The sequence below is a fragment of the Malus sylvestris genome, chromosome 1, assembly GCF_916048215.2.
Source record: "Malus sylvestris chromosome 1, drMalSylv7.2, whole genome shotgun sequence".
NCBI classification, from domain to species: domain Eukaryota; kingdom Viridiplantae; phylum Streptophyta; class Magnoliopsida; order Rosales; family Rosaceae; genus Malus; species Malus sylvestris.
This window is the reverse complement of record NC_062260.1, coordinates 28,253,922-28,281,520: the sequence shown is the minus strand read 5'-3', so window position 1 is coordinate 28,281,520 and position 27,599 is coordinate 28,253,922. Positions and strand designations below refer to the sequence as shown.

The following is a 27,599-nucleotide window of genomic DNA, read 5'->3' as shown; positions in this document are numbered from 1 at the left end:
TACATGCATATTAAAATCTGGGCAGTTGCGCCTGCGTAGCCACAGAATCCCAGTACGGCTGCGGATCACACAGAGAAAAGGAAACGACGGACGAACAAAGCCCACGTGTTTTCAAGACGCAGAGACGTGAGCCATGACGACATACCGACTCCGACCTTACACATCTCCCTCTCCCTCTCTCAGAAATCCACAACTTTTTGACTCGCAGTTGCAAATTTTGCAACCATTACTCTTTTCTTAGACGAAAAAAGCTGACTAAAAACTCAAGTCATTCTCTCCTCTCCCTCTCTCTCTCTCTCTCTCTCTAAACCCACGTTTTGTCAGTCTCTACCATAAACTCGGAGCCCATCAGCAATCGAGTGCAAAGACTCCATCTTTTTCTTTCAAGGAAATTAAAAGAACTCAAAAATAAACAAATTCAAGAAATTAAATTCTGGGTTTTGCAAAAACGGACATTGAAGATTTCGGGTTTCTTGGGTTCCTGGTTAGTCCAAAACCCTTTTTTTTTTTTTTTATAATTATTATTTTTCATTGCAATTTTTATTATATTATTATATGTAGAGTTGTTTGATTGGTCTTGAATTGCTTTGCTTCCTCTGTTTTTCTTCCACCAAATATTTTAACTTTACGTCGCTGTTAAACACAAGACAAAGACGTGATTGTTGTCGTATTATTTTAACGTGTTGTCGCATGTCGAATTTAACACAAGTTGCACATCTCACGTTCGTAGTTTCAAAACACTGTTTGATTTAATTTCCGGACATTCTTTCTAACTTGGACAGCTGAGTGACAAATTGGGTAATTTTTATTGGACCTAATGCTTTGGTGTTTTGCTTTCTGTGAAGTATTGGCCTCAGAGGAGGAGGAGGAGGACATCCTGTTCTTGGGTCATTTGAGCGGTTAAGAGCATTTACTACTCTTGCACCCGAAACCCGAGATCCTGAGTTTGAACCCGCATTTATCAAAACAAAACCAAAAGGTATATGCCCTTTAATTCTTTGGACTAAATTGATGTTAAGAATCTTCAAGTTCGCATTTTTTTTCAGTTTTTCCCCCAAGATTTTGTTAATTTGTGTTTCTGGGGTTATCTGATTGTTTCTTGTTGTATGTTCTCGCATTGTGTAACTGCAGAGTTAATTAAAGCATGATGGAGGATTTGTGGACTGCGTTTTGTGGGGAATCCGGTCTTTCGGATGAAGCTGGAAGGGCACTCACTTTAACTCTTCAGTCTCTGTTTCAACCTTCTTCATGCGTCAATCATGTGTCGATAATTGGGTTTGACATTTTGCTTCTAGCAATGCTCTTGTTTAACATGCTTCAAAAGCCATCGTCGAAATCACTTCACATTCCAGCCCGATATCAAGGCTTTTCGGGTTTGCAGATAGCCTCTGCTGTTGTCAATGGCTGCCTTGGAATTGTGTACTTGGGGCTGGGAGTCTGGATTCTGGAAGAGAATCTGAGGAGTACTCGTACTGCTTTGCCTTTGAATTGGTGGCTACTTTCGTTGTTTCAAGGGTTCACATGGTTGGTGGTTAGTTTAACTATAAGCATCCGCGGAAGAAAGCTTCCAAGGAAGCCGTCAAGATTGTTGTCTATCCTTGCATTCTTGTTTTCCGGAGTCGTCTGCTCTGCATCGCTCTTTGCTGCCATTTTCAGAAAAGAATTGTCAGCAAAGACTGTATTAGATATATTGTCTTTCCCAGGAGCAACATTGATGCTGTTATGTGCGTATAAGGGGAGTAAATATGGAGATGGTGACGAGAGCATCACCGCAACCGGCCTTTATACGCCTCTGAATGGTGAGTCCAACGGGGGCATCTGTAAAAGTGATCATGTTACGCCGTTTAGCAAAGCTGGATTTTTCAGTAAAGCCACAATCTGGTGGCTGAACTCGCTGATGAAAAAGGGTAGGGAGAAAACTCTAGAGGAAGAAGATATACCCAAGCTGCGTGAGGAAGATCGAGCAGAAAGTTGCTATTTGCAGTACTTGGAGCGGTTGAACAAACAAAAACAAACCGAACCTTCTTCTCAACCTTCAGTACTAAGAACAATAGTCATGTGCCACTGGAAAGACATTTTACTGTCTGGCTTCTTTGCTTTGCTGAAGGTACTCACCGTCTCTGCTTGTCCACTGGTTCTTAACGCCTTCATATTGGTTGCCGAGGGAAAAGGAAGCTTCAAATATGAAGGTTATGCATTAGCCATAGCACTTTTCCTTTCAAAGATCACGGAATCCATTTCACAACGGCAATGGTACTTACGATCCAGGCTTATTGGTGTGAAAATCAAGTCTTTACTCACATCGGCCATTTACAAGAAGCAATTGAGATTATCTAATGCTGCTAAGTTGACACACTCAGGTGGTGAGATAATGAATTATGTCACAGTGGATGCTTATAGGATCGGAGAGTTCCCATATTGGTTCCACCAAACTTGGACGACTGGCCTCCAGCTCTGTCTTGCATTGGTGATTCTTTTCCGTGCGGTTGGCCTGGCTACGATTGCAGCGTTGGTGGTGATAGTTTTGACAGTGATTTGCAATGCTCCAGTTGCTAAGTTACAACATAAGTTTCAGTCTAAGCTTATGGTGGCACAAGACGAAAGACTGAAGGCTAGTTCCGAGGCTCTTGTGAACATGAAGGTGTTGAAGTTGTATGCATGGGAAACTCATTTCAAGAAGGCGATAGAGAGGTTAAGGAAGGAGGAGCACAAATGGTTATCTGCAGTGCAGTATAGAAAAGCGTATAATTCCTATCTCTTTTGGTCGTCCCCTGTTCTGGTGTCTGCTGCAACCTTTGGGGCATGTTATTTTCTCAAGGTTCCGTTGCATGCGAACAATGTTTTTACTTTCGTAGCAACTTTACGCCTTGTTCAGGATCCCATTAGATCAATTCCTGAGGTTATTGGGGTTGTCATTCAAGCGAAGGTTGCGTTTGAACGTATTGTGAAATTCCTTGAGGCACCAGAGCTGCAGACTTCAAATGTCCAGAAGAGGAACATGGAGAATGTATCCCACTCCATTGTTATTAAGTCGGCTGATTTTTCATGGGTGGAGAACATTTCGAAGGCCACTCTGAGAAATATAAACTTAGAGGTTAGACCTGGTGAAAAGGTTGCTATATGTGGAGAAGTCGGCTCAGGCAAATCAAGCCTTTTAGCTGCAATTCTTGGAGAAATTCCAAATGTTCGAGGAAATGTAAGTTGCTGCTTTACTTTCCCTTGATAGCTAAAAATTACGATTCAAAATTGTGCAGAGTCTCACCTTATGCAAGTATCATCTTTAATTTCTCTTCTTGACTTGCAGATTCAAGTTTTTGGGAAGACTGCATATGTTTCTCAAACAGCATGGATTCAGACAGGGACGATCCAAGAAAATATTTTGTTTGGTTCTCCAATGGATACTGAAAGATACCGAGAAACACTTGAGAGGTGTTCACTTGTAAAGGACCTTGAGCTGCTTCCCTATGGCGACCTTACTGAAATAGGGGAGAGAGGGGTCAATCTGAGCGGTGGTCAGAAGCAGCGAATCCAACTTGCCCGTGCTCTCTATCAGAATGCTGATATATATCTCTTGGATGATCCATTCAGTGCTGTTGATGCACATACTGCTACAAACTTATTCAATGTAAGTACTCTATCCCAACACTGGCAGTGCCTTTTTGATTATCGTCTGGCTTTTAGTGCTAACTTGTACATTGGCAGGAATATGTTATGGAAGCACTTTCAGGGAAGACGGTTTTACTTGTGACCCATCAAGTTGATTTCCTTCCTGCATTTGATTCTGTTTTGGTTAGTCTACTTTTAACTCTAGGCTATTCGGATTTTTATTCATCGCTATTTTCATAGCAGAAGCGGTTTTTCTAAGAATAACTTCTAATTAACTTTTTTTACAGTTGATGTTAGATGGGGAAATCCTACAAGCAGCTCCTTATCACCATCTATTGGCCTCAAGCCAAGAGTTTCAGGATCTTGTGAATGCACACAAAGAAACTGCTGGTTCTGAAAGGCTTGCAGATGCCACTGCGGCCCAAACTGGAATATCGTCCAGAGAGATTAAGAAGACATATGTAGAAAAGCAACTCAAACCAGAAAAAGGTGACCAATTGATTAAACGAGAAGAGAGAGAAACAGGAGAACTAGGTGTGAAGCCGTTCGTACTGTATTTGAAGCAGAAGAATGGATTCTTGTACTTCTCAGCGGCAGTTCTTTTACACTTCATTTTCGTTATGAGTCAGATAGGGCAGAACTCTTGGATGGCTGCTAACGTTGACAATCCCAATGTTAGCACATTGCGATTGATTGCGGTTTACTTGTTGATTGGATTTTCCGCAACATTTATTCTACTGTTCAGATCTATTTTAACAGTTATTATGGGCCTTGAGGCATCTCAGTCTTTGTTCTCACAGCTACTGAGTTCCCTTTTCCGTGCACCCATGTCTTTTTATGACTCAACACCTCTGGGAAGGATACTTAGTCGGGTATGCATTTCAAACAGAAAGTGTGCTTATAGATTAGTAGGCATTCAAGGAACTAACATCTTTTTGCGTTGCTTTTTTTTTGGTAGGTGTCATCTGATCTGAGTATCGTAGATCTTGATGTTCCGTTCAACCTAGTCTTTGCCTGTGGGTCTACTATGAACGCTTATGCCAATCTCGGAGTACTGGCTGTCGTTACCTGGCAAGTCCTGTTTGTCTCCATACCGATGATCTATGTGGCAATTTCCCTACAGGTAATGCCGTACCAAGTTCTTTTATTCCTTATACTAGGAAGAATCTGTATTCCTTCAACTGGCTGCATGATTCTATCAATGTGTTATGTGTTGTGATATTTCTCTCTATTAGAAATTGAGGAAAAATTGGAACTTGAAACTGAAATAGCAAAGTAATTTACTTTTTTCTGAAACAACGTCTGTGGATACACCATTTCTTGTTTTCAGAAATACTACTTTTCGACTGGAAAAGAGTTGATGCGAATCAATGGCACAACCAAGTCCCTTGTAGCAAACCATGTAGCAGAGTCGGTGTCAGGAGCGATTACAATAAGAGCTTTCCATGAAGAAGAGCGGTTCTTGGAGAAGAACTTTGATCTCATTGACACAAATGCTAGTCCTTATTTCCACAGTTTTGCGGCGAATGAATGGTTGATCCTACGGCTAGAATTTATAAGCGCAACCGTTCTTTCTTCTGCAGCACTCTGTATGACTTTGCTTCCTCCTGGAACTTTCAGCGCTGGTGAGTTTTCCAAACTTTGATAAAAGGGAAAAGAATCCTGACATTCTTAGTGTTGCAATCTTCTGAGTAATTTTGACATCTCTTATGTATGTAGTATGACTTCAAACTATCAAGACTTACAGCAATTACTGTGTCACTGCAGGATTCATTGGGATGGCACTTTCGTATGGTCTTTCATTGAACGTTTCCTTGATGTTTTCAATTCAGATCCAGTGCAGTATCGCAAATTACATTATTTCTGTTGAAAGACTAGATCAGTACATGAATATACCGAGTGAAGCCCCTGAAGTAGTAGAAGGAAACCGTCCTCCAACCAATTGGCCCGCTGTAGGTAAAGTCGAGATACAAAATTTGCAGGTAAATATTGGTTGCTTTGGTGCTAGAACTAGTCAAGGTTTACCTTGAAGAAGCTTACTGAGAATTTTCATATCATAACAGATCAGATATAGGCCCGATACACCACTCGTTCTTCGTGGGATCAGTTGCATTTTTGAAGGAGGACACAAGATTGGTATTGTTGGTCGTACAGGCAGTGGAAAGTCTACTCTCATAGGTGCTCTATTTCGTTTAGTAGAGCCAGCGGGAGGGAAGATTATAGTCGATGGCATTGACATCTCTACAATCGGATTGCATGATCTAAGGTCGCGTTTTGGAATAATACCTCAAGATCCTACCCTCTTCAACGGAACTGTGAGATACAATTTGGATCCCTTGTCTCAACATTCAGATGACGAAATATGGGAGGTATACTGTCGAGTTATATAAGCTTGTTTGCTGTATTATTCCTTTTTGACTGTTTAATTCAGCATGGTTGAAGTTTTAAACTAAGCAACTGACTTATTTGTACGTGCTGAAGGTTCTTGGGAAGTGTCAGCTTCGAGAGCCTGTTCAGGAGAAGGAAAGCGGCTTAGACTCCTTAGGTAAGATTTTCGGTGTATCAGTATGGTGGCGAGCGTTTTGTTTTGTGAAATTGTGATCAGCTGTATTAACTGATGCCCTGTTACTCAGTTGTGGAAGATGGATCAAACTGGAGCATGGGACAAAGGCAATTGTTCTGTTTGGGGCGTGCCCTTTTGAGAAGAAGTCGGGTACTAGTGCTTGATGAAGCAACCGCATCAATTGACAATGCCACTGATACAATTCTTCAGAAAACTATCAGAACTGAATTTGCAGACTGCACTGTGATCACGGTAGCTCACAGGATACCGACTGTGATGGATTGTTCTATGGTTCTTGCCATCAGTGACGGTGAGTTTCACCCTCACTCTCTCTCTTTCAAAATGCTTCTCGTGATCTCATCCAAGTATATAATATATACCAGTTCTTATTCGTTCATAATTGTTCGAAAAAGAGAGTAACATTGATGAAACGCGTTTATCTATTTCAGGACAAATTGTGGAGTATGACGAGCCAATGAACTTGATGAGAAGAGAAGGCTCGCTATTTGGGCAGCTTGTCAAGGAATACTGGTCTCATCTCCAGTCTGCAGAATCGCATTGAAAGTAGCGGTGTTTCATTGTTTCATCTCGCCATTTTGCCACGGCTGGGTAGCGAGATGAAGCATAGTGAAAAGGAGGATTGGTGTAAACTATAGAACGTTGCTAGCCGAAGAAGCGTGTGTATAATCTCTCTACCTTATTTTCTCGAAGGCAATGAAGAATAATCGACTACTTAGTCCAGATCAATAGTAGCACATCAGGTTGCATAAGGTTGTAGGTCCCAGCACGGCGATGAATGTAATCTAAAACACCGCGATGAACGTAATCTAAAACGCAGATCTTGATTGATGAACTGTATATGTATCATGATGCAGAAACTGGATATAGACATTTCTTGCGCGACAAGTTGTTGTCGAACGCAAGAGAAGGACAGTACATTTTAAAATCAATAAGAGTATATAGATCCAATTCGAAAATTGTTACATCATTTTGCTGCTGTGCAATCGGCTCTTCTTCTAAATTGACGAAAATCGAACATTGTGTTTCTTTCATTCTGTATAACTTCGAAAAAAAAGGAATTTTCCGGTTCTGCATCACGCGATCGAAAACTGATTACAGAAATGCCGATCAGGCTAGTTACGTACTAATAACATCGTCTACATTTGCGTTCAAAGGAAAATAAAATCGAAGATTAATCGTACAGAAGTATACATTCGATTTTATCATGAAAAGAAGAATACATTCGATCTGAAATCGTCTAAAGCATTTGCACCAATAAGCACCTCCCTAAAGTTCTAGCTGTAACCTAAAAATAACAATTTTGATCACGAAGGCTCTTATGAGGACTAATTTAAGTTATAAATAGCACAGCCTATTATTCGTCGCAAAAGTCTAGTGTGGATAGGCTGATGCTTTCTTAAGAATCGAGAGTAACCTATTCACACAAGTCCGTCAACCAGAAGTAATAGGTGCCTTCTGGGAGGTCGATAAATTCAGAAGCGCAAACTAGATGCCTGCAGGAACAATTGTTTTGTTGTCCTCAGGGCCCTCCAAGCACTGCATTCTCGATGTCCTCTCTGCTCAGTGCATAACTAAATCGCCTCTCCATATCCTTTTCAAGGTTTCCCGGTCCAGTCTTTAGATACCTACATCACCAGTTCAATATTTAGCAGCGGTAATATTTGATATAACAAAAAGGTTCAGAAAAAAGAAACAATTTCAAGCAACGATCTAGAACATTGCCAAGAAAAAAGGGGAGAGACAGTCATATGAAAAGGAAAAACAAGAGGTGATGCAGGGTAATACGAACACTTTCAAGTAATCAGTCTGTTTTCACCTCCATCTTTCCCCACAACCTCAAGCTTCCCGCTTTCAACCATCACCGCCATTTCCTATCGTCTATAACTAGCTCATGTCATCAAGCGCACAATCTCATTCGTGAAACTTAGAATGTGATAATGGGACTTAGCCACATATCCAATCGAGCCAATCCTAAAGAAGCCTTTAAACAAACTCTTATATCGTTCCCATTCCACCACACATTGATTCCTTTCCATTTTTCTGTGAATCCACACTATTTCCGGGAATCGCAGTCGAATCCACCATCATGACCTCCAATTCAACCGGCCAACTGGATCAAGTTAACACAGTAAACCACTCACTCACAGAAACTGGAAGCTATAAATGGACCAAAGGCATGGAAGACTAATAGAGGACTAACAAAAAACCACTTTTATCCGAGTTTAGGTGCAATCATGCTACCATCCACAAATTGTCCACTCTAATTTCACTACATTGTTCTATAAAATTCGGTATCAAATTCAATCTCACAGCAACCCGACTTGTATCGCAACAAAACAAACTGTAAATTCTAAAACTTAACACACAGGTTGATTAAATTCATGATCTTTTCTCAATAAAATTAACAATAAACCCCTAACTAAACCACCAAATCAATCCATCAGCCAAAAATTCAGCACGCATATACATATATGTGTGTGGACAGCAGAAATGGCAGAAACCCAGAAGAGAAAACAGAAAACCAACCTCACATACAAATCGGTGATGTCGAGCGAGAGCTGGGCGTGCCACTCGGGCTTCTCCACCAGCCAAACCGCCCGGTCCTCTTTGCTCTGGTAAAACCCCAAGTTCCTCAGCCAGGCCTCGATGCAGGGGAGGCTGTGGGCGTACAGCGGCTTCTTCTTGTCCGGCAGCTTCTTCAGCCACTCGTCCTCCGGCGCCGACGGGAGCTCCTCGTCTTCCTCCGCCTCGGAAGGCTTCGAAAATACCGAGACCGAAATCTTTCTGGAAGAGTGGGTGAGGGGATACGTTGGGCATTTGGGTGAAAGTGAAGGGTAAGGAGTTGGATATTTTGGGAAAGTTGAGGAAGCGATGGAAGAGAAGACGATGAACTTGGTGAGAGAAATGGCGGACATGTTGGGACTCTCTTGTAATTTTGAAACTTTTGAGGGGTTGGATTTTAGAGAGAGAAAGTTTGCAGCTTTCTTGTTTGAAGAGAGAGAAAGTTTGCAGCTTTCTTCTCCATGTTTGGAGTTTGGGGAGAGGATAGAGCACGCCAATCAACTAAAAAAAGAAAAAGAAAAAGAAAATAGAATTGAGATGGGCCAATTGGCCCAAATCAGCTATGTGGGCTATGGCTTTGGTCTTTATGGGCCTCTTTCACCTTTTAATGATCCACATATGTATGATTTTGTCTTCGGTAGTCAAGTCTATTCAAATAGTTCGACTTTTTAAGCAATCATCAGGGTTTGATTTCTAAGAGTCAATCTTTGCTGTTTAGTTTCCAAACTTCTTAATAGTCCCATCCCGTTGAAGAAAAATTGGTACATAATGTGCTATTTAACATTTTGTCTAGTTTTTCTTCTCACCTAAGGATCATTTGCGCCATTGTGTTTCTCCTAAAAACAACGGGTTTGTTTGAAAGCGTTTTTAAAATGATTGAGACAGTTTTTAAAGAAAATATTGGTTCTAAACGTGCTCGTGCACGACTACATCTGGGAACCAACGATTTGCGATTCGGTTTACAGGTATGTTCTGTTCTCGCCCATTTAGTTGTTCAATTCTTGAAGTGTTTTTTTAAGATTCACTTACATTTTTATTAAATATTGGTTCTAAAAATATTATTACAAAATACACTTTCAGTCATTTTAAAAGTAATTACAAATGCTGTAAAAAACACTTTTCTTATAAGCATATTGAAAAGTATTCATAATACTTTTGGAAAGCACTTTCATTCAAATCATGTTGATATTTTCGTTAAAAACCATGTGTTTTTTTTTACGTGAAGAAGTACTTTAAATATTTTTATTTTTTCAACTGATGTCAAAAGCTCTTTCGTTCTCTAAGATTAAGAAGCAGTCCAAACAGGTCCTTGATCAGATTAAAACACTTCCTTTACCGCCAAAATTTGGTTTCCCGCTCAAGCATCTACCGTATCTTCGTTTTTCTCCTAAAACGACTGCGTATTCGGTTTACTGTTCCTTAATTCCACATTTGCATCTCCTTCTTCTCTGCCGCCAAAGTTCGTCTCTTTCTCCTCCTGCAAATGCGATGGCATCTGATCGGAGCTCCGGCGACCCAATCGCCGACTACGGCAAAACGCAGCGCATCGTCATCCTCCTGGACCTCAACCCACTCCTCCACCTCCAAAACCCAGCTCCATTTCTCACCACCCTCCTCGCCGCCGTCAAAACCATCCTCTCCTTCCCCCCTCTCTCCGCCTCTCTCTTCGCCTTCAGACCCTTCTTCTCCTCCCTCTCTCCGCTGCTCTCCTCCTCCAAGCTCCCCACTTCTCTCTCCCTCTCTTTCCACCTCCCCGGCCCCACTTTCAATTCCCTCTCCCAAACCCTCAATTCCCTCCCCGCATATCGCCTCGACCCGGCATCACCGCCCCGGGCTTCGTGCTTCGCCGCCTCCTTGCGCCAGCTCGTGCACGACTACGCCTGGGACCCCGTGATCTGCGATCCAATGACGGGTATGTTCTCGAATAGTGTTTCGATTGCTGTGAGGTCTAATTTGGTAGTTCTGTTTTCGCCCGTCTGTGTGTCTGCAAACTGTTTGACAGAATTCCTGAATGTGGGTGTGGGTGACGAGTCTTTGGAAAATGTGAATGCGTTTTCTGAGAGATTTCGGGGTTTCTTTGAGAATGTGAATGATGTATTTGTGAGTAGAGATATTCAGTGTAGCTGGGTTGATGTCAGGTATGAATTAGAATGTGGTGAGGGTAAGGTTGGGAACGATGAGGATAAGACGAGATTTGGGTTTTTCGAGAGTGGGGTTAGGAGTTTGGGATGGGGATTTTGCTCGACTGATTCGATTATTCTTGGTTCTGCTCTTGTTCCTTTTGGTTTGATTTATCCAGAGATTGGGATTTCATCCAAGTTTTTCGGTTGTGATGATAGTCATAAGAAAGTCAATGCGCAGTTGAGTCTCGAGATCTTAGATGTAAGTGGGAAGCCTTTGGAATGCAAGGTTTGTGATCTTCAATTGGTTGATTTGAAGAAGTTGCCTAGAAATGCAGCTGATGATGCTTTCTTTTCCCTAGAAATCATGAATTCACAAACAAAGGGTGGTAAACTGAAGGAATTGTTCTGGGGGTATTTTGTCAAAGGCGTGACAAAGTTCCAGGTTAAGGCTTTGCAAAAGTACAATGAGTTTCTGAAATTCAAGGGGCACTTATCTGATCCAGTCCTTGTCTGTGATGTTTTGGGAAAACCTGGTGAAGATGGAAAAGAAAGTTCTGGCAATTATTATGCAGATAAGGTTCTAGAAGTGGTAGCAGTGGACTTGGGTGAGAATGCAAAGAGAAAGTCAGCACCCATTTGGCAGATTCTCTTGAGTTTCTTATATAGGAATGGTCATGGAGCATTAGTGTCTCTTTCAAGTGACAGTGGTGTATCGTCTACCGGAATTCTCAAACCTTTCACAGTTTCTTCGGCTCTGCTGTTTATTGTGGATGAAGGATTTCACCCTCAGACAGAAGTGCATGATATTGGTGGAGCAAAAGCAGACCAATCAAGTCGAAATATGAAGAATGGGATTTGCGAACCGAATGCTGATTTGGACCAAACTGGGCCATCCAATAAGCATTCTGCAGGCAAGGAGGGAAGGAAGAGACATAACAAAAGAAATTCACAGTTGCTACAAGATCTCACATGGAGTGCCTTCTGCAAGGCAGCATTTGAACACTCAGAGATAGGTTTGGAAGAGGTTTACTTTGCCAGGGAATGTTATAACTCAAAAAAGATACGATTTCTGAAATGCTGGATGAAACAAATTAAGAAGTCTAGCGATCGTGGTCTAATAGTGGAGAAAGAATCCCAGGCAGACCAGCTCAATAGAAAAGGGATGGACAATAGGTTGGATAACTTGCACCATGAAAGTGAACAGCCAATTTCTTCATCTCCTTCCATTGGAGAAAATTCTTTGACTGTGGCTTCTGGCATACAAGATGAAGCTGCTTTGGAATTTAGATCAGAAACGCCGGAAGATTTTTTCAGTAGTCTATCCAACAAGATACAACAGGGGCTTGAATATGAAGCAGTAGACTTGGGGGCATTGGCATATCGGCTTGTGAATTCATCCATATATTGGTTAAATAAAAAGCAGGAAACAGAAGCCCTTTCAGAGAGTCAAACTTCCCTTGTAAAATCTGGTGCTACTGATGATTTGGTTTCTGCTGAGGTGTTAAAACTTCTACTGAGAGATCCCAAGGATATCACTGCAAGGCAGAAAAGCTCCGGCCCGTCTGTTAAAGCATCCGATTCAGAATCTGAAGGACTGACTTCTGGAAAAATAGTTCGAGAGTATCCTTTCTCATTTATAACTTAACTGTCTTCTGTATTATGCATTAATCCAGTTATAACTCTACCAATATGAAAATTTGTCTCCAATTACATTTACACTTTTCCTTCACCTAGTACTAGATATGAATTGCAGATATTTTTCCGTATGGAGATACTACAATCAGAGGTTGGTGCAAGTATTGCAGAATCTATGAAACAGAAGTTTGTAAAACAGATTTGCTCGTTTTTGGAGAAAATTCGATGTCATCTGGAGGGCTTCTTTGGTGACTGGAGTGTAGATGATTATGTTGAAAAGATCATAAAAAGCAGGTAATAAATCTGTACCAGAGTTGAAAACCCCTGCCTTTCGCATTATTCTTTACTTTATATAATGGATGTTTTACTGAGGCGTTATGGCTTTCTCGACACTCATTCAGTCTACCGTTCATGTCTCATCAAATACACATTTCCGGTGCCACTGTTTCCACTTTCCTGTGGGATATTACTACCCATCCAGTGCTGTCCTACTTACCTTTGCAATAATGCTAAAAAAGGAAAGTGATTATCTTTAAAATCTTAGATGAGTTACGTGTGTTTCCTTATTAGTGTAGATTTACAGGTATAGGCCAGTTATACGCACGTCGTAAGCATGTTTTTCTGAACGAGTGAGGAATATGTTTATACAACTTCTGCAATAGCATATTAGCCTACGGTATGATCCTTGAAACGATGGAGCTTAAATAATTCATTCCTGCAATTAGTTTCCCGAAATACAAGTGCAGGTGATCAATTTTTGTTTGAGATGGAAAATTAAGCAGATAGAATAATCTTTGAATTTGGACATTTTCAGGTACTGTGAGACACTTGAAGATGTGGTTCACAAAATCTATACAAAAATGGATTTGCTACTGTTTGCCGATGAGGAAGAACTCCCTAATAGTTTACTCAACAGTGAGGATAGCAATCGATCCTGTAAAGAAAAACCAAAGAGTGTCGAAGTGGATGAAAGTTATAGAATCTGGGACTCATTATCAGCAGAAGGTGAGTCTCTTCGTCCGCTGAAAACTGATATTGGAAGACCGAGCGCTGAAGAGATCAAACAAAACGACGACCATGCTCGCAAGTTACTTGAAGCTCAAGAGAGGAGAGAGAGGGCTCGGAGATTCGCTTCATCCACAAGAAGATGGATGCCTGATTTGCAGAGAGTTTGGGCCCCAAAACAGCTGAAACCATTGAAACCAAAGTCAAATCCGCTTCGAAAGCTGTTTAAAAGGAAGGATCGTAGAGGTTCATGTGATGACAGAGTATGTGAAACCCCAATGACAGGAATCAAACGTTCATCCTCGCAACGCAACTGGGATGACGATGAAGATTACCGAGAATACAGTAGCCAGCCGTGCGGCTCTGTTTCAAAAGCATTGTTCCAGGATGATGACCAGTGAACTAGAACTACAACGAGACATGGAAAAAGCATATACATACCAAAGGCAGGTAAACCTAACCATTTAAAGTGCAAGCTTCTGTTGTTAACTCTAATTATCTTATTAATTTTGTGTAAAACAGTTCCATTTTTTTAGTGATTTGCAACATGAAATTGTTGGTATCACTGAGCTACCATTTCATTTGCTCGGTTCTATACAATTCCGAATTCGAACCAAAGAAAAATTAATAAAATGTTGCCCCATACACGAGTAATTAAACTTGTTTAAGAAATGTTTTTAAATGACTATGACCGTTTTTAGAGAAAATGTTTTTAAGCTCCAAAAGCACTCGAAGTGCTTCATCAAAGAAGCACTAATTTCAGTGTTTTTGGAGAATTAACTTATATTTTTGCCAAATATTGGTTCTATAACCATTTTTTCTAAAAACACTGTATATGAAAGCTTTTTCGGACTGCGACATTAAAGCATCTGACTTGGCCAATGGCCGCCTCAGCTAAAATCCAAGATGTATAAAGCAGCCAGCAATTTTGGATACAAGCATATTCCATTTAGTTTCTATCTACAAACTTCCAAAACCTTCATGTGATGTTATGACACTTGGTGTACCGGATTGTGTTTCCGAAATTTTTAGCGATGATAAGGTTGTGTTGATTCTCCACATATTGTTTCATGATTGTCTTATCTACGGACTATACATTCAGCTATGACCTTTCATCAGACCTTTTGTCAAATTTGATGACTTTTTTCACCTAATTAAGCGGTTAAGGTCACGCTTAATAACTATCTAGTTTCAGAATCTCTCAATTAGCATGTTATAATTCTCTCTAGAAGTAATTTTTCTTAAAATATTATCTTGGAAGTGCCTTTAAAACAAGTAAAGGAGCTTTAATGAATTTTTAGATTGAAAATACATTTAAAGTGTTTTTAAAAAAAAAAAAGCACACGCGAAACAACTCAAGTGTTTTGTTCCCAAAGCACCTGCATTCTTAGAGCAATTCCACCCCAGTGGAAATTGCCCAGCACCAAGTCAAAAAAACAGCCCAGCCCCTTGTCAAGTTGCTCCAGCCCGCGAAAGAGCCTGGGACACAGCCCAAGCTGGGCAACGGGCCAGCCTATTTCGGACAGACCCAGAGACCGGCTTGTTTAGAAGGCGCGTGCAGCACAAACGCGCAGAAGCGCGAGTAGGGAACCGGGTTGCAGGCGGGGGGGGCCCGCTTGTCAGCCCACTTGTGGAGAACCCGGAATAGGGCTACGTGGCCCTCCTCAGTGCCGTTGGATTTCCAACGGCTAGTTTTCTAGACCGTTGGATTTCCAACGGTAAAAAAAATTTAAATTTTACTTTTAACATGGACCGTCAGATCAAAAATCAACGGTCCACGTTCTTTTTACAAAAAAGTAAAAAAAAAAAAAAAAAAAAAGGCCCCAACGGTCAGAAATATGACCGTTGGCCACGTGGCAAGTCCCTGGCTCTTGGATTTGAATATTTTTCAAATCCAACGGTCCAGATTAATTAACTATATTAAAATTCATTAAAAAATATTAAAAAATACAGAAAAATTATTAAAAAATACAGAAAATTTTAAAAAAATTACAGAAATAATTGAAAAATGTTATTTTTTTCCTATAAATACCTAACCCTCATCTTTCACCTTTACACCACATTTCAATTATCGAAATCTTATCGAAATCTTGGCTAAATTATTGTACCACGGAAGTGACACGTGGCGTGTCGGGATTGGTTGAAAATAATATCGGAAATCTATTCACAAAATAGTACGTTCAGATAATGACACGTGGCGTGACGAGATTAAAACTATTTTATTTTTTTATTCTTTATTTTAAATGGGTTAAAAATCTTATCCGAAATAAACTTAAAAAAAAAACACACCAGGCGCAAAGTCCACAGGGGTGGAATTGCTCTTATGAAAAATATAAGAAGCACTTACGTGTGTAAGTGTTTTTTTAAGAAAGCGACCTAACTTAATCGGCGTTTTATGGAAGACTTGGACTAAACAGGCCCCAGCTAACTCGATTGACGCGGTTGCAAGCGGAAGACCGGCACCCATTTCTTACCTGCAGAACACGTCTGTCATACTTTTCTTCCCCCAAACCTTAACCAGTAAGTCTCCTGCACCTATAAGTACATGTCCCCTCCCAAGCACTTTGAGCAACAACCCAAAAAAACACATACAAAAATGGCATCCAAAACACAAACCCTAGCCCTAACTCTGTCCCTCTTGATCCTCATTTCTTCATGCAAGTCCTCCCAAGCCGCCGGAATCGCGACGTATTGGGGCCAAAACGTCAACGAAGGAACCCTAGCAGAAGCTTGCAACTCGGGCAACTACCAGTTTGTTAACATAGCTTTCCTCTCAACTTTTGGAAACAACAAAGCCCCTGTCCTAAACCTCGCCGGCCACTGCGACCCCGCTAGTGGTACTTGCACGGGGCAGAGTGCCGACATCAGAACCTGCCAATCAAAAAACATAAAAGTCCTCCTCTCGATTGGAGGGGCCACCGCAACTTACTCTCTCACTTCAGCTGATGAGGCAAGGCAAGTTGCTGATTACATCTGGAACAACTTCCTAGGTGGTCAGTCCGCTTCGCGCCCGCTTGGGGACGCGGTTTTGGACGGCGTTGATTTCGACATTGAGTTGGGTGGTACGCAGTTCTACGACGAGCTCGCCAGGTCGCTCAACGGACACAACGGACAGGGAAAAACGGTCTATTTAGCCGCAGCTCCACAATGCCCGTTCCCGGATACTCACCTAGACGGCGCCATCCAAACCGGTTTATTTGACTACGTTTGGGTTCAGTTCTACAACAACCCCCAAGCCCAATGCCAGTATGCAGACGGTAATGCCGACGCTCTTTTGAGCAGTTGGAACCGATGGGCCTCGGTTTCGGCCACCCAGGTGTTCTTGGGGATACCGGCGTCTACTGATGCCGCGGGCAGCGGATTTATTCCTGCTGATGCTCTCAAGTCACAAGTCCTTCCAACAATTAAGAATTCGGCCAAGTACGGAGGAGTTATGCTTTGGAACAGGTTCTATGACAACGGTTATAGTGCATCCATTAAGGACAGCATCTAATTAACTTCTCTGCCTCAATGGATGATACTACTTGTAATAAAGTGTGTTAGGGATGATGGCGCCTCATTCCTTTCCTTTTGAATAAAACATGCATATGTATTTTCAGAGGGATTTTTTACCAATCCGTATTCTTGATACACTGAAAATTTCTCATTTTTTTTTTACGATAAAACATGTCATTGCATGTACTAATTTTTGAAATTGAATAAAATATAGTTTTACATAAATATAGTTTTATAGGTCCAAATAAACTGTCTTGTATCATTGTCAATGGTTTTACATGATAGGCAGGCACTGTGCGCATCGTCCTCCTCCTAGACCTCAACCCATTCCTCCATCTCCAAAACCCAGCTCCATTTCTCACCGCCCTCCTCGCCGCCGTCAAAACCATCCTCTCCTTCCTTCCTCTCTCCGCCTCTCTCTTCGCCTTCAGACCCTTCTTCTCCTCCCTCTCTCCGCTGCTCTCCTCCTCCAAGCTCCCCACTTCTCTCTCACTCTCTTTCCACCTCCCCGGCCCCACTTTCAATTCCCTCTCCCACACCCTCAATTCCCTCCCCGCATTTCGCCGCCTCCTTGCGCCAGCTCGTGCACGACTACGCCTGGGACCCCGTGATCTGCGATCCAATGATGGGTATGTTCTCGAATAGTGATTCGGTTGCTGTGAGGTCTAATTTGGTAGTTCTGTTTTCGCCCGTCTGTGTGTCTGCAAACTGTTTGACAGAATTCCCGAATGTGGGTGTGGGTGACGAGTCTTTGGAAAATGTGAAAGCGTTTTCCGAGAGATTTAGGGGTTTCTTTGAGAATGTGAATGATGCATTTGTGAGTAGAGATATTCAGTGTAGCTGGGTTGATGTCAGGTATGAATTAGAATGTGGTGAGGGTAAGGTTGGGAACGATGAGGATAAGACGAGATTTGGGTTTTTCGAGAGTGGGGTTAGGAGTTTGGGATGGGGATTTTGCTCGACTGGTTGGATTATTCTTGGCTCTGCTCTTGTTTCCTTTGGTTTGATTTATCCCGAGATAGGGATTTCATCCAAGTTTTTCGGTTGTGATGATAGTCATAAGAAAGTCAATGCGCAGTTGAGTCTCGAGATCTTAGATGTAAGTGGGAAGCCTTTGGAATGCAAGGTTTGTGATCTTCAATTGGTTGATTTGAAGATGTTGCCTAGAAATGCAGCTGATGATGCTTTCTTTTCCCTAGAAATCATGAATTCACAAACAAAAGGTGGTAAACTGAAGGAATTGTTCTGGGGGCATTTTGTCAAAGGTGTGACAAAGTTCCAGGTTAAGGCTTTGCAAAAGTACAATGAGTTTCTGAAATTTAAGGGGCACTTGATCTGATCCTCTCCTTGTCTGTGATGTTTTGGGAAAACCTGGTGAAGATGGAAAAGAAAGTTCTGGCAATTATTATGCAGATAAGGTTCTTGAAGTGGTAGCAGTGGACTTGGGTGAGAATGCCAAGAGAAAATCAGCACCCATTTGGCAGATTCTCTTGAGTTTCTTATATAGGAATGGTCATGGAGCATTAGTGTCTCTTTCAAGTGACAGTGGTGTATCGTCTACCGGAATTCTCAAACCTTTCACAGTTTCTTCGGCTCTGCTGTTTATTGTGGATGAAGGATTTCACCCTCAGACAAAAGTGCATGATATTGGTGGAGCAAAAGCAGGCCAATTAAGTCGAAATATGAAGAATGGGATTTGCGAGCCGAATGCTGATCTGGACCAAACTGGGCCATCCAATAAGCATTCTGCAGGGAAGGAGGGAAGGAAGAGAAATAACAAAAGAAATTCACAGTTGCTACAAGATCTCACATGGAGTGCCTTCTGCAAGGCAGCATTTGAACACTCAGAGATAGGTTTGGAAGAGGTTTACTTTGCCAGGGAATGTTATAACTCAAAAAAGATACAATTTCTGAAATGCTGGATGAAACAGATTAAGAAGTCTAGCGATCGTGGTCTAATAGTGGAGAAAGAATCCCAGGCAGACCAGCTCAATAGAAAAGGGATGGGCAATAGGTTGGATAACTTGCACCATGAAAGTGAACAGCCAATTTCTTCATCTCCTTCCATTGGAGAAAATTCATTGACTGTGGCTTCTGGCATACAAGATGAAGCTGCTTTGGAATTTAGATCAGAAACGTCGGAAGCTTTTTTCAGTAGTCTATCCAACAAGATACAACAGGGGCTTGAATATGAAGCAGTAGACTTGGGGGCATTGGCATATCGGCTTGTGAATTCATCCATATATTGGTTAAATAAAAAACAGGAAACAGAAGCCCTTTCAGAGGGTCAAACTTCCCTTGTAAAATCTGGTGCTACTGATGATTTGGTTTCTGCTGAGGTGTTAAAACTTCTACTGAGAGATCCCAAGGATATCACTGCAAGGCAGAAAACCTCCGGCCCGTCTGTTAAAGCATCCGATTCAGAATCTGAAGGACTGACTTCTGGAAAAATAGTTCGAGAGTATCCTTTCTCATTTATAACTTAACTGTCTTCTGTATTATGCATTAATCCAGTTATAACTCTACCAATATGAAAATTTGTCTCCAATTACATTTACACTATTCCTTCACCTATTATTAGATATGAATTCAGATATTTTTCCGGATGGAGATACTACAATCAGAGGTTGGTGCAAGTATTGCAGAATCTATGAAACAGAAGTTTGTAAAACAGATTTGCTCGTTTTTGGAGAAAATTCGATGTCATCTGGAGGGCTTCTTTGGTGACTGGAGTGTAGATGATTATGTTGAAAAGATCATAAAAAGCAGGTAATAAATCTGTACCAGAGTTGAAAACCCCTGCCTTTTGTATTATTCTTTACTTTATATAATGGATGTTTTACTGAGGCATTATGGCTTTCTCGACACTCATTCAGTCTACCGTTTATGTCTCATCAAATACACATTTCCGGTGCCACTGTTTCCACTTTCCTGTGGGATATTACTACCCATCCAATGCTCTCCTACTTACCCTTGCAATAATGCTAAAAAAGGAAAGTGATAATCTTTATAATCTTAGATGAGTTAAGTGTGTTTCCTTATTAGTGTAGATTTACAGGATATAGGCCAGTTATACGCACATTGTAACCATGTTTTTCTGAACGAGTGAGGAATATGTTTATACAACTTCTGCAATAGCATATTAGCCTACGGTATGATCCTTGAAATGATGGAGCTTAAATAATTCATTTCTGCAATTAGTTTCCTGAAGTACAAGTGCAGGTGATCAATTTTTGTTTGAGATGGAAAATTAAGCAGATAGATTAATCTTTGAATTTGGACATTTTCAGGTACTGTGAGACACTTGAAGATGTGGTTCACAAAATCTATACAAAAATGGATTTGCTACTGTTTGCCGATGAGGAAGAACTCCCTAATAGTTTACTCAACAGTGAGGATAGCAATCAATCCTGTAAAGAAAAACCAAAGAGTGTCGAAGTGGATGAAAGTTATATAATCTGGGACTCATTATCAGCAGAAGGTGAGTCTCTTCGTCCGCTGAAAACTGATATTGGAATACCAAGCGCCGAAGAGATCAAACAAAAGGACGACCATGCTCGCAAGTTACTTGAAGCTCAAGAGAGGAGAGAGAGGGCTCGGAGATGTTGAAGTTAAGAACTCAGAGAGGGAAATGCGTTTAAGAGAGAGAAAGAGAGTTGTAGAGAGAGAGTAAAAAATGTAATTGTAATTCTCATTAATTCAATTGAATAATACACATGGTGTTTATACATAAATATCCTATCCCAATATATGTGCCAGCTCAGCATAAAGTATATAACTAATCACAAACATTCCAAGCATAACAACCAAGTGAAAGAATCTAATCTGGTGGAGGTTGGGATGCATTGCTGCTGTGTGAGATTATACTCTTAACACACCCCCTCAAGCTGAAGGAAGGTGATCGAACTGAAAGCTTGTAAGTAAGTGCAGCAAATCGATCAGCAGTTAGAGGCTTGGTAAAAATGTCTGCGATTTGGAGAAGGGAAGCAACATGTTGAACACCAATATGACCAAGTAAAACCTTCTCTCGAATATAGTGATAGTCAATTTCAACATGCTTAGTTCGAGCATGAAAAATTGGATTGAATGCAAGAGCAATGGCACTTTTGTTATCACAGTTGATGACAGGGGTCTGTAACAAAGGGAAGGATATGTCATGGAGAATCTGAAGTTTTAAAATAAAGGTCTTGAGAGTGGAGAAGACATCAGACTTGAAAAGTAAAGGATAGAGCCAACTATATTTGGTAAAATCATCCACTATTATTAGATAGAACCTGTAGCCAGTACATGAAGATGTGGGAGAGGGACCCCATACATCTGTGTGTAGCAATTGAAGTGGCCGAGAGGAAGTACAAGGTAAAGTGGAAAATGATAGCCTAGAAGACTTCCCTAGTTGACAAGCAGTACATACTGACAGATTATTAACAGAACCAATTACAGGGAGATGATTCTTATGCACAATAGAATGTAAAGTCCCACCAGAAGGATGGCCAAGCCGACGATGCCAAGTATGTATATCAGCCTTAGCAATCATCAGAGCAGTTGGTGAGATTGCAATTCCAGAGACACCATTTGAAGCATTCCAGTAGAAAGGGTACAAACCTCCTTCACTGGGGCCTTGGAAAAGCATATTCCCAGTGCTTAGATCCTTGACATAGAATCCGAACGGATCAAAGGTCAGAGAACACCAGTTATCATATACAAACTTGTAAACAAATAACAAGTTACGGGAAGCCTGAGGAACTAACAGAACATCATTTAAACGAAAAGTAGCATGTTTGGTGCGAATGAGGGCATAACCAGTATGAGAAATACACAGACCTTTGCCGTCACCAACAAATAGCTGATCATTGCCAGAGTAGGGAATGGCAGAGTTGAGTGCAGAGGGATCAGGGGTGACATGATGAGAAACGCCACTATCAGTGAGCCAATAGCTAGGAGATGCAGAAGAAGTCATGGCAGACATTGCAGTAGGAGATGGAGATTGAGCAAACTGAGAGAGACGATTACACATAGGAGCCCAATGACCATATTGAAGGCATAACTGACACTGAACTGAGTGACCAGAGGAAGAAGATGGACCAGAAGGCTGGCGAGAAGGACCAGCACCAAGAATGCCACCTGAGTTATTGGTATGCCAGTTGTGAGGTTTGTTTCCCCTAAAATTTCGATTATGAGTATACCGATTGCGATTATGAAAACGACCACGAGAGTTGCCTCTGTTGAAATTGCCAACAAGAGTAGAAGATTGAGCAGCATAGGCATGAAATGGTGCAGTCGAGGAGGAAGAAGCTCTAGTTTTGCGTTTTTGGAGTGAGATTTCTTTGCTCAATAGAAGGCCATGCAGCTCATCAGCAATCACAGATTCATTTCGAGTCTCAATAGAGTCAACAAAGGACTCATACTCATCAGGAAGGCCAGATAAAATGTATGTAACAAGATCAGACTCAGACAATGGTTCACCAGCAGCAGCAAGTTTATCAGAGATTTCTTTGATCGAATTAAGAAAGTCGGTCATTGAAGAGTCACCTTTCTGAATCGTTTGAATCTTCGAACGAAGACTGTGAACATGTGTGCGGGAAGCGCCTGAGAAACGCCGCTCAAGAGATTGCCACAGAGAGCGAGAGTCTTCCATGCCAATCGTTAAGGGAAGAAGATCTTCAGAGAGAGTAGAGTTGATCCAGATCATCAAGATCTGATCGCGCTCACACCAGGTCTCAAAAGATGCATTAGGAACACAAGTACGAGAGGGATCGCGAACAAATGGAGGAGGACACAGATCCTCGCCATTGACGAGTCCAAGAAGCTTGAAGCGCTTCAGCACAGGAATGAAGAGACTTCGCCAAGTGATGTAGTTCTGACGATTGAGTTTCGTCGGAACCATTCCAGCTACATTTGCAATGGAAATCGTGCCAATCGTCATGATCGGAGGATTGGAGACGGCACTCTGAGGAAGATTTGCTGGGGAATTAGGGTTTGCAGGAGGTGGATAGGGAGAATTCGAGGAGGTTGCTGCCGCCGACATATCAAGAGGTGCTGAATTGAGAGGGAAAAAGAAGAGATCAAAGAAGTAGCGATCTGTTTGGAAGATCAGAAAATGCAAGAACAACAAGAAAATTGCTAGAAGAGGGAAGCGCCGGATCGAAGTCGGTTAGACGATGGTGATGATACCATGTTGAAGTTAAGAACTCAGAGAGGGAAATGCATTTAAGAGAGAGAAAGAGAGTTGTAGAGAGAGAGTAAAAAATGTAATTGTAATTCTCATTAATTCAATTGAATAATACACATGGTATTTATACATAAATATCCTATCCCAATATATGTGTCAGCTCAGCATAAAGTATATAACTAATCACAAACATTCCAAGCATAACAACCAAGTGAAAGAATCTAATCTGGTGGAGGTTGGGATGCATTGCTGCTGTGTGAGATTATACTCTTAACAGGAGATTCGCTTCATCCACAAGATGGATGCCCGATCTGCAGAGAGTTTGGGCCCCAAAACAGCTGAAACCATTGAAACCAAAGTCAAATCCGCTTCGAAAGCTGTTTAAAAGGAAGGATCATAGAGGTTCATGTGATGACAGAGTATGTGAGACCCCAATGACAGGAATCAAACGTTCATGCTCGCAACGCAGCTGGGATGACGATGAAGATTACCGAGAATACAGTAGCCAGCCGTGCGGCTCTGTTTCGAAAGCATTGTTCCAGGATGATGACCAGTGAACTGGCACTACATCGAGACATGGAAAAAGCATATACATACCAAAAGCAGCAGAAAAAAACCATTTAAAGTGCAAGCTTCTGTTGTTCAACTCTAATTGTCATTAATTTTGTGTAAAACAGTTCCTTTTTTTTTTGTTTTGTGATTTGCAACATGAAATTGTTGGTATCACTGAGCTACTATTCCATTTGTTCAGTTCTATACATTTCCGAATTCGAACAAAAAAATTATTAATAAAAATGTGTGATTTTTTATTTTCCGGACCCGTCATATCCCTCTTGAATTTTTCATACTAGAGAAGCTTCAAATAGGTAATCCGATCTAGTTTTTCGTAGGGCACATGCTATATCATTTGTAGACCACATCTCATCAAAACACGAGACTTTATGTATTTTAGTCTCATCCAACCTTGCATTGGTCTCTTTAATATGCTAGTTGCCCTTAAGTGGCAACCCTACTGAAGTTTTTCTGAAAGATTTGACATTCTATTTGCATGCACTGGATATTAAACATGTGGGTCTAAACCACTGTTTAAAATATCCATTTAGTTGGAAAGTCTTTGATGGAAATTTACAATGGGATAAGCATATCAAGTATCAACTCATTCAGATTTAGTCGTAATTAAAGAAAAAATTTATAAAAAAAAATTCTAAAGTTCAAAATCTGCAATAGATTTTAGCAACATTTTGTAGTTAATTGGTAATAAATATTGTCGATATTCATTGTTTTCTTATATCTCGCCAATATAGGTTGAAATTTATATTTCACCCTTCTTTTCCTTATGGACCCTAAATTTTAAGGATATTTTGATGAAAATATCGACAATGCCATGGATATTTTATACACTGGTGACTGATCTAAACTAAACTTACCCAAACCCATTTTCACATCACCACAATCCAATTCATGAGAGCTATTACTTGCTAAATTTTGCTCCATACACAAGTCATTAACTCGTTTAGAAAGTGTTTTTAAATAACTGAAACCACTTAAGAAAATATTTTGAGCTCCAAAAGCACTTGAAGTATTTCATCAAAGAAGCACTAGTTTCAGTACTTTTGGAGGATTAACTTGCATTTTTATTAAAAATTAGTTGTATAAACATTTTTTTTCTTTCTAAAATCACTTTCAATAATTTGAAAGCACTCCCTAAACATGTTCTAAATTTTATCTGAAAAAGTTTTCGTACTGCGAAATTAAAGCATCGTGATTAGATCGCAGTCCTTCGCCAATGGCCACCTCAGCTAAAATCCAAGATGTATATAGCAGGCAGCAAGCATATTCCATTTGGTTTCTATCCACAAATTTCCAAAACGTTCAATTGATGTTAAAACATTTTGTATATCGGGTCGTGTTTCTAGAACATTGAAATTTTTTTACGATGATAAGGCTGTGTTGATTCCCCACGTATTGTTTCATGATTATCTCATCTACGGATTATGCATACAGCTATGACCTTTCATCAGACTTTTTGTCAAATTTGATGGCTTTTTTCACCTAATTAAGCAGTTAAGGTCACGCTTCACTATAACCATCTAGTTTCTAGTTTCGGGATCTCTCAATTAGCATGTTATAATTCTCTCTAGAAGTAATTTTTCTTTAAATATTATTTTGGAAGTGTCTTTAAAACAAGTAAAGGAGCTTTAATGGATTTTTAGGTAGAAAAAATATTTGAAGTGCTTTCTGAAAAAAACACATGTGAAACACTTCAAGTGTTTTTTTCAAAAGCACTTGCATTATTATGAAAATATATAAGAAGAGCTTACGTGTGTAAGTGGTTTTTGAAGAAAGCATTTCCAACCCGACCTAACTTAATCGACGTTTCATGTGAAACTTGGACCAAACAGGCCCTAGCTAACTTGATTGACAAGCAGAAGACTGGCACCCATTTCTTACATGCAGAACTCGTGTGTCATACTTTTCTTCCCCTAAACCTTAACCAGTAAGTCCCCTGCACCTATAAGTACATGTCCCCTCCCAAGCACTTTGAGCAACAACCCAAAAAAACACATACAAAAATGGCATCCAAAACACAAACCCTAACCCTAACTCTGTCCCTTTTGATCCTCATTTCTTCATGCAAATCCTCCCAAGCCGCCGGAATTGCGATCTATTGGGGCCAAAACGGCAACGAAGGAACCCTAGCAGATGCTTGCAACTCAGGCAACTACCAGTTTGTTAACATAGCTTTCCTCACTACTTTCGGAAACAACCAAACCCCTGTCCTAAACCTCGCCGGCCACTGCGACCCCCCTAGTGGTACTTGCACGGGGCTGAGTGCCGACATCAGAACCTGCCAATCAAAAAATATAAAAGTCCTCCTCTCGATTGGAGGGGGCGCCGGAAGTTACTCTCTCACTTCAGCTGATGATGCAAGGCAAGTTGCTGATTACATCTGGAACAACTTCTTAGGTGGTCAGTCAGCTTCGCGCCCGCTTGGAGACGCGGTTTTGGACGGCGTTGATTTCGACATTGAGGCGGGTGGTGCGCAGTTCTATGATGAGCTCGCCAGGTCACTCAACGGACACAACGCACAGGCAAAAACGGTCTATTTAGCCGCAGCTCCACAATGTCCGATCCCGGATGCTCACCTGGACGCCGCTATCCAAACCGGTTTATTTGACTACGTTTGGGTTCAGTTCTACAACAACCCCCCATGCCAGTATGCAGACGGTAATGCCGACGCTCTTTTGAGCAGTTGGAACCAATGGGCCTCGGTTCCGGCCACCCAGGTGTTCATGGGGTTACCGGCAGCTCCTGAGGCCGCTCCGAGCGGCGGATTTATTCCTGCTGACGCTCTCAAGTCACAAGTTCTTCCAACGATTAAGAATTCGCCCAAGTACGGAGGAGTTATGCTTTGGAGCAGGTTCTATGACAACGGTTATAGTGCATCCATTAAGGACAGCATCTAATTAACTTCTCTGCCTCAATTGATGCTACTACTATAATAAAGTGTGTTAGGGATGATGACGCATCATTCCTGACCTTTTGAATAAAACATGCATATGTATTTTTTGGAGAGATCTTTTACTTATTCGGAATTTGGGTATTACAATACATTATATAAGTGGAGGCACATTTAAAAAAAATAAAATTTTTCTTCACTTATATAATGACATGTGGTGCACCATCCCGTATTTCTAATACACTAAAAAATCCTCGTATATTTTACGATAAAACATGTTATTGCGTGTACTAATTTTTGAAATTGAATAAACTATGGTACATAAAATGTGATGTGATGGAGTTATTATGAAATGAAGTTATAGGTCCAAATAAATGAGTGAGGACCCTCTCTCCAAATAAATTGTCGGGTATCATTGTCAATGGTTACATGATAGGCAGGCACTGTGTGTGTGAAGGCTAACTAGCTCATATTGTAAAGGTTAGCTTTATACTTATCCAATGGCTCTCAAATTTGGAATGAAAGTATCACATATTAGTATAAAGCTAGCCTTTGAATGAAAGTATCACGGCTGAAGTGTACTACTGTATAACTTAATAATTTCTTGGAGGGATCACGTTCAATGTCTCAAAAAATTTTGAGCAGTACTATATATGGATACTCTAGATGTTTTAATCGTTAGATTTAGATTTTTACATTTTTAAACAAAAGAGAGTACCGAGTACTCTAGAGTACTCAATAAAGTCCCTCCAAAGTCTCCCATCTTGTTAAGACGCCAAGTGACATCATTGTATTAGACAGGGAAGATGTTTTTGGGGTTGCTGGCGGCTCCTAAGGCGGCCAAGAGTGGGTATGTTCCGGCTGCTTTGTTGAATTCGGAAATTCTGCCGGTGATAAAGAAGTCGTCAAAGTATGGTGGTGTGATGTTATTGTCCAAGTTTTGTGACGATAGAAGTGGAT

The 27,599-nt window shown here is 40.9% G+C and overlaps 5 protein-coding genes and 1 pseudogene across 7 annotated transcripts in view; 5 read left to right on the top strand and 1 right to left on the bottom strand.

The window, feature by feature from the left end:
- Positions 1–761: 761 nt before the first annotated feature.
- Positions 762–7,146, top strand: LOC126617033 (ABC transporter C family member 10-like). The gene is made up of 12 exons (XM_050285112.1): positions 762–979; positions 1,132–3,196; positions 3,305–3,625; positions 3,703–3,789; positions 3,894–4,478; positions 4,565–4,729; positions 4,937–5,231; positions 5,374–5,588; positions 5,670–5,975; positions 6,088–6,151; positions 6,240–6,479; positions 6,619–7,146. Exons 2-12 carry the CDS (start codon positions 1,145–1,147, stop codon positions 6,729–6,731), a joined length of 4,443 nt encoding a protein of 1,480 aa, XP_050141069.1. The 5' UTR covers positions 762–979; positions 1,132–1,144; the 3' UTR covers positions 6,732–7,146.
- A 133-nt stretch (positions 7,147–7,279) lies between these two features.
- On the bottom strand, positions 7,280–9,241 carry LOC126617218 (uncharacterized). The gene is made up of 2 exons (XM_050285251.1): positions 8,717–9,241; positions 7,280–7,815 (listed from the first exon to the last, which is right to left on the bottom strand). Exons 1-2 carry the CDS (start codon positions 9,103–9,105, stop codon positions 7,710–7,712), a joined length of 495 nt encoding a protein of 164 aa, XP_050141208.1. The 5' UTR covers positions 9,106–9,241; the 3' UTR covers positions 7,280–7,709.
- Positions 9,242–10,159: 918 nt separating this feature from the next.
- LOC126617048 (uncharacterized) overlaps positions 10,160–27,599 on the top strand; it is a 33,595-nt gene continuing 16,155 nt past the window's right edge. The window contains exons 1-3 of one of the 2 annotated variants that reach the window (XM_050285120.1): positions 10,160–12,495; positions 12,616–12,804; positions 13,325–13,715. In XM_050285120.1, the coding sequence (XP_050141077.1) occupies positions 10,241–12,495; positions 12,616–12,804; positions 13,325–13,715 (2,835 nt within the window). In that variant the 5' untranslated portion in view covers positions 10,160–10,240. Of the gene's footprint in view, positions 12,496–12,615; positions 12,805–13,324; positions 14,116–27,599 lie in introns of those variants that run through there. The other variant, XM_050285123.1, reaches the window with a different exon arrangement.
- Positions 16,069–27,599, top strand: part of LOC126617191 (acidic endochitinase SE2-like) — a 20,080-nt gene continuing 8,549 nt past the window's right edge. Inside the window, exon 1 of the mRNA XM_050285228.1 lies at positions 16,069–17,082. Within this exon, the coding sequence (XP_050141185.1) occupies positions 16,112–17,008 (897 nt within the window). The 5' untranslated portion in view covers positions 16,069–16,111 and the 3' untranslated portion in view covers positions 17,009–17,082. The remainder of the gene's footprint in view (positions 17,083–27,599) is intronic.
- On the top strand, positions 17,595–23,988 carry LOC126617235 (uncharacterized; annotated as a pseudogene).
- The window catches only part of LOC126617172 (acidic endochitinase-like), a 20,572-nt gene continuing 18,675 nt past the window's right edge, over positions 25,703–27,599 (top strand). Inside the window, exon 1 of one of the 2 annotated variants that reach the window (XM_050285218.1) lies at positions 25,703–26,146. In XM_050285218.1, the coding sequence (XP_050141175.1) occupies positions 25,753–26,146 (394 nt within the window). In that variant the 5' untranslated portion in view covers positions 25,703–25,752. The remainder of the gene's footprint in view (positions 26,147–27,599) is intronic. The other variant, XM_050285214.1, reaches the window with a different exon arrangement.